At 43.7% G+C, this 6,486-nt stretch overlaps 1 protein-coding gene across 1 annotated transcript in view; it reads right to left on the reverse strand.

Moving 5' to 3' along the window:
- SLC27A6 (solute carrier family 27 member 6) overlaps positions 1-5,500 on the reverse strand; it is a 63,545-nt gene extending 58,045 nt beyond the window's left edge. The window contains exon 1 of the mRNA XM_082836297.1: positions 4,854-5,500. Coding sequence (XP_082692423.1) covers positions 4,854-5,379 — 526 coding nt within the window. The 5' untranslated portion in view covers positions 5,380-5,500. The remainder of the gene's footprint in view (positions 1-4,853) is intronic.
- Between the last annotated feature and the right edge of the window lie 986 nt (positions 5,501-6,486).

Genomic DNA, 6,486 nt, shown 5'->3' on the forward strand with positions numbered 1-6,486 from the left:
TGTTAACTGGAATATTTGCCCTGCACAGTCTGAATGCAACAGATCATAAAAACGAACAGGGCAATGCTGCATGCATTACTGTAAGTTTAGAGAGCTAACATAGGATTGTACTTCTGGTGAAGAGAAACACAAAACCCTTCTGAGAATGTGGAGACACAAAGTACTACTGAATATAAAGTAAAAAGGCTCTGGATAATATCAATATATATTTTTTAGTTATCCACTTATAAAGATATTGAGAAAGAAGAGAGTGCAAAATACACACATGCAAGTAAATCTGAGATTCTGTGGATGTTTAGTCTAAACACTAAAGACTACGAAGTCTAAAATGCTTTGACTTTTGGGGAGTCATGATTCTAACATTTAGCGACATTGATATAAAATAACACAACCAGAAATTCCACTGATATATCTACTGCCAAAATCAGCTATCAAATGAACAGCAGAGGGACAATTCATGGGCAAAAATAGGCAAGTAAGTAAACAGTTAGTGAATGCCCAGATGTACCCTTACAGTTTTTCATTAGGTCATTCAATCACCTATTCATTCATCCAGGCAGTGAATATTTACTGAGCATCTCCTTTACACTAAGTTCTGAGAATTTAGCAGCAAACAAAACAAACTTCCTTCTCTAAGAGCTTACATCTGAGTTCTTGGCCTATTCCTCAGAGCCACACAAATATCTATACGTGAATTGGCAAACAGATCTTTACCATTCCATTGAGTCACTGGGATAGCCACAGCATACAGTGACTGAGGCAAGAGGATTGGTGGGAAAGTGATGAAACAAAGTAGACGAATGGATGGAAGATGACAGAGAGAGAAGGAAAAGGAGCAGGGCAGAGGGAGGGGTGGAAAGTGAAGGGAAGAGGAAAGGAAAAGGTGGAGATGAGGGAATGGGCAGGAGCAGAAATGAGGACAAAGACAAAGGTATACCCAACAGGTTTTGAGATTTAGCATCAGAAAATCCAGGCTCCAGTTCCCATACTGCCTCTCCTAGAAGTAGGAGCTTAACAAGATTACTTGCCCACTCCCAACCATGCTTCCCTCATCTTTAAAACCAGGCTATGGCTGTGGTGAGGATGACATAAGATAATGTGTCTAAAAACAGCTTGTTATTTACACAGTACTTTAAAAATGGAAGAGATTATTATTTATTATTATCATTATTCTTATTATTGCTAAATATGTCAAAGGATATAATTACAAAAACTTTTAAAAGCCATACACAAACATCTCAACATTTTTCTGTTTGTTCCAAGTAAAGAGAAGAGCATATCTAGGTGGATGATAATCTTGGCAGCAGGCACTATTTGCAATATCAGAGTTGAAATATTGGGGGGAAAGAGCTAGGTTTAATACAAGACTATTTAATTTTCAGTAAGTGCTGAAATTTTCCAGGGAATGTTGGGATGCCACCTGATACATCTTCTAAATGAAACTATACAGATATAAAGCTTTTTTGCAACTATTTTTGAATCTTCAGAATGAGAAATAGGAATAATAGTTTTATAAACGTTTAAATTTTTTCTAGTTATCTGTGCATGAAAAACCTGATGCCTTAATATTGGCAACTTTAATTTTACTATTTTTATATAACTGGAATGCAATTTTTTTCATGGTTGTATCAAAAGGGGATTAACAGAGCCAGAAACCATTGGGCTATAGTGTATAATACACCAGAGTCTTAACATCAGATACCAGGTTTTGAGTTTGCTCTGTACCTACTAAGCTGTGTCATCCTAGACACCCTAGATGAATTTCTTTCCCTTTCAGTTTCCAAAATATAGCTCTGTGCCTGCCTCTCAGAATCACTGGGAGTACCTTTTACACAGTCAGCCTTGAGTAAATGGCAACATTCGTATTTCTGTTAATGACAATTAGAGCAAGAATAACATCTATTTCCCTGGTGGCTTAGTTGATACAGACAGAACTATCAGACACCTGCCATGATTAAAACGTCACCTATCACCATGGACCACCTTGGACAATATCTGGCCTGCCAATAAAACCTGTTTGACACTGTTTTTATATAATTTATGAAAAATAACATTTTGCTAAAACACAGCAAAGTGAAACGTTAAAGGTCCTATCCCAAACAGATAGTCCGACTTACTAGTCTTTCTTACAGCTAACACCAAATTAGAATGTAGCAGCAAAATCCAAATGAGATCCCTTAGTAAAAGCCCCCGATGAATCTATAATGATAACAGCAATTACGTTAATTCACCAAGGATTTACTTTGTACATACTAGGCACTTTACGAAAGTTGTCATTTAATCCTCAGAATTACACTGTGAAGGAGATGGTATTATCACCATTTTACAGCTGAGTAAAGCGAGACTCAGGGCAGCTGATAAACTTATCTTCAATCACACAGCTAAGAAGTGGCAGATCATAAGTGAAACCTGGGACTGTCTGGCTTATCTTGATCTAAACCACTTGACTGGTCTTTCCACCTGATACACTCTCCCTGGGGATATAATGATTTCATAATACATCTCCATTAGAAACATCCAATGAGAATTTAAGACCTCTGAAATGGAAAGTTCTAAAAGCTATATATATAAATTGTTCATGGATGAGACGCAAGATGCCAAGAATACAGTTTTCAGGGTAAGAGCTTCAAATACAAAAAAGTGACCGTGATCTAAGCCGTGCTGTTTTACAAAACAAAACAAAACTAGTAATTAATAAAAATAGAACTGTCCTACCTTTGAAAAACATAAGCAGTTTATGTATTTTGGAGGTATGCTAAAAAGAACTGTTACTAGGATTTAAGATTGATTTCTCCAGGTACCTACTTACTGAGCAAAGCAATTAAATGTTTTTGGCTTAAAATTCCAACAAAACCTGACTGGTAGTGGTAAAAACAAGGAAACTATGCAATTAGTTATTGGCAAGCAAAGCAAAAACTGGCACAAGTAAAATTGCAAAATTAATTGGTCCTAATTAGGCAAAAACATGGTCAAGAGAAAAGTTTGAAAACTCTGTTTTGAGAGGTAACCAGCCCTATGCACTTCAAGCCGAGTCCCTCAGGAGACAGGATATGGGACGTTTCTCAGGTTGGCCTGAACATCATGGCCACAGAAATCTTTTCAGAGATATCGTGGCCCTTCTAGTTTGCTCTTCTAAAGGGACTTTATGGCTTTACTAATTTTTTGCACAATTTAAAGTTTAGATTTGCTCCAGAAACTGCAATCTAAATTAGAATGAGCAACTAAAATGTCAGAATATATCCAGAGATGCACTGTGATAGTTTTCCCTGCTGCATTCATATTATCACTGCCCCTGCACTAGAGGTAAATATTGTTTCACCATGTTATCAAAATTCTGTGTGACTCCTTTATCCTACTTATTGCTACAGTTCAGAGAAATTTTATCATACTAGTTAACTTCCTTCCAAGGTGAAGAGGAGCTGAATTTCAATCTTGGAGGATATTACTGTTGAATGGAAAAAAGAAAAAGAACAAAAATACACAATAGAGGCCTTCTGGCTTCTCCACTCCTATAACATAAGATAAAATCAGTGCTTAGGAGTAATAAGGGATAGATTGGGAGTTTGGGATTGACATGTACACACTGCTACATTTAAAACAAAATGCCTTTCTATGCAAAAAAATATCATCATAAAATAAAAAGAGTAAGCATTTTAGCTATTTCATCATGTCACAAACTGAGCTGGAAGGACAACTGGAACAAGCAAAAGCGAAAGCCTTGAATAACTAACCTTTCTACTATATACTGCCTAATTCATTTTCATGTGATGTGCAATTATTATATAATAAAGGTTACACGGAAGGAACTGTACTTTAGACACCACTGGTGTAGAAATGTAGATTTTCCCCCCCATACTTCTCTGCGAATCTAAAACTTCTATATGAGGTGTCAGTATATATCTATTAACCTAAAATACTTAAATATTTTCACTGAGGTCCTTGCCATGATCCTCCTCATGCTCCACTTTCCTACCCCCATGCAAGAAGCATAAGCATAAACCACTTAGATTATACCAAAGCATCAGTTTTCATACTGCACTTCCACTTTGTTATGCAACCCATCTTACTAGGTCCTCCATTAGTTAGGCACTCAACCAAAGACTTTTCTTTGTAGTTCACTGTCAGTATATTTATGCAAAGCCTAAATCGAAGGGGAGTGGGAAGAAGGTTAGCACTTACTGAAATAAAGAAAATGATGCACAGGTTGGGGTGGGAGAAGGGAGAGAGAGCAGCTGAGAGTCTGCCAAGAGCCCGCCACTGGCTGGGAGGTGGGAGCCCAACCTTGCCAGGCAAATCCTAGCTTGCAGGCAGTGCAGAATAAGAGCAGACATGAAGACTGGCATTCATGCACTTGCGATTAAACATGTTTTTTCTGCAAAGGCAGTCAACCCGGATAATGTTACTATTCGAGGCAGTAGGTATTCCACAATGAAATCAGTATCCCTTTCCTCCTCGTCAAATAATCTTGTCAGATCTGACAAAATTTAGAACTTACCAAACTCTATATCTCTGCGTTCTTGCACTCACTGAAGGTATCAAGAAAGGTAAAATGCGCGCCCCTCCCCCTCCCCCGCCCCCCCACCTTCGCTAAAATAATAAGCAGCAGAGATTTCAGAAGTCTTCAAAAGCTGTGCTAATAATTAGTAATTTACAACAGAGTAAGTGATTGAAGTAGGAGAGGGGGAATTAAACCATTGGCATAGAATTATGAAACTATTTTGTACCCTTAACATGCACACTTCATCACACACCCAGAATATTAGTTGTGAATTGGTTCTAACAAAAAAATGAGGGGGTAGGGGTAGGAGGCAGGGTTGCCATTCTGCACAAGCCGACCACACCCCATACTCTACCTGCACCCACCACGAGGGCCCTGGGCTCACAGCTGCGGATGCAATGCAGGAGCGAGACGTAGCGAATGTTGGAGTTGAGGAAGGCCACCACGCAGCCCAGCTTGGCCAGGCCGAACCACACGTGAATGAAATCGGGCTCATTGCTCATCAGCAGAGCCACGGTATCGCCCCTTTTCAGCGTGGAATGGTTCAGGAAGACATGGGCCACTCTACTACTCCTCTTGTCCACATCCTGATAGGTGTAGATGTCTCCCTCATAGATGATGAAAGGTTTCTGAGGCTGCTTCCTGACATGCATCAGGAATTTATCCAGGACAGTGACCAGCTCCCCTTTCAGTCTGTACATCTCCAACCGAAGTCCACAGTGTACCACCTTCAGCAGGTACCAGAAGTCGTCCCAGAAGTAAGGGTACAGGAGTTTCTGCATGAAGCTCAGGAAGACCATTCCAGCCCCTAGTCCTGTTAGCCATGACAAGAGCATGGGGGCCACAGGGCCAGAAGGCAGCTCTGATCCCGGCCCTGCCATTGTCCTCTTCTAGATGCACCTCTCCTCGGAGACACCTGGTCCGCAACGTGCAAGGCTAGCACCTGCAGCTCGTCCCAACCTTTCCGGGAAGAAGGGAATCTTGCGAAACAGAATCAGAAGTTTGCACAGAAGTCGCCCCAAGGAGTGCCGGGGATCAGGCGTGGGACACCTGGTGGATGAGCAGACAGCCCGTGAGATAAGCTCAGGGCCTCGGGATCTATGAATCAAGCACAGCCCCCTCGCCTCCGAACCCCGACGGCCGCCCACGCCCTGCGGCTTTCTCAGGCGCCTGCCAGCCCTCCCCGGGCTGGTTCGGTCAGTCCCCGGTGCCTTCTAAGCCCCTGAGCAAACCCCACCACAGTCAGGGGCAGATGCCCTCCTCGTCGAGGTAGTCTTTCCGGTGCCTGCAACTTGGAGGCTGAATTCGAGCTGAGAGAAGCTGGGGTGGCGACTGCTTAGAAACGCACCGGCTTCCCGGCTTGATCAACCACAAACCGCGCAGGGTGACGCGGCCACACCTCCGTCCCGGGTGTCCCAGGTCTCGTGGGATCCGGGCCCCGCAGCACCGCCCCGCGCCGCAGCCGCAGCCCAGCGCCCGGGAGCTCCCCTCGGGCACGTCGGGTCCCCGCGGGGCTCCCAGGTGACCGCCGCGCCCTCTGGAAGAGTTGCCTTCTACGCCGGCCGCGGCTCCGCTCCGAGAGTTCTGGAGCCGGTGTAGCTCTCCTCCGAGCCACGGCGGAGCTGTTGCCCGCCTCCCGCCCGCCTCCAGGCTCCCAGCCAACCCCTGCTCAGACCGCGGCCGCTTGAGCGACTCTGGCCCCCTCGCCGGCTCCTCCCTTGGCGCACGGCACGTCCAGCCCCCCGGCGAGTGTGCTGCGATCGGACTCCCAGGAGGGAAAGTCGCATGGCATGGGGTCGAGGGGAACCAGGCTGCTGGAACAGGGTCGGGGAGTTCATTCATTCAATAAATAGTCAATAAAGGAAACCAGGCTAGAGAGGCGAGGGGAAGAATTAAAGAAAAAACCCCAAAACTGCCGTAGGGGGCAGGGGGGAGGCAGGGAACAGGGAGACAGGCAACAACAAAAAAGATATTTATGAATTGGACAG

The sequence above is a fragment of the Leucopleurus acutus genome (genome assembly GCF_964270905.1).
Source record: "Leucopleurus acutus genome assembly, chromosome: 3".
NCBI classification, from domain to species: domain Eukaryota; kingdom Metazoa; phylum Chordata; class Mammalia; order Artiodactyla; family Delphinidae; genus Leucopleurus; species Leucopleurus acutus.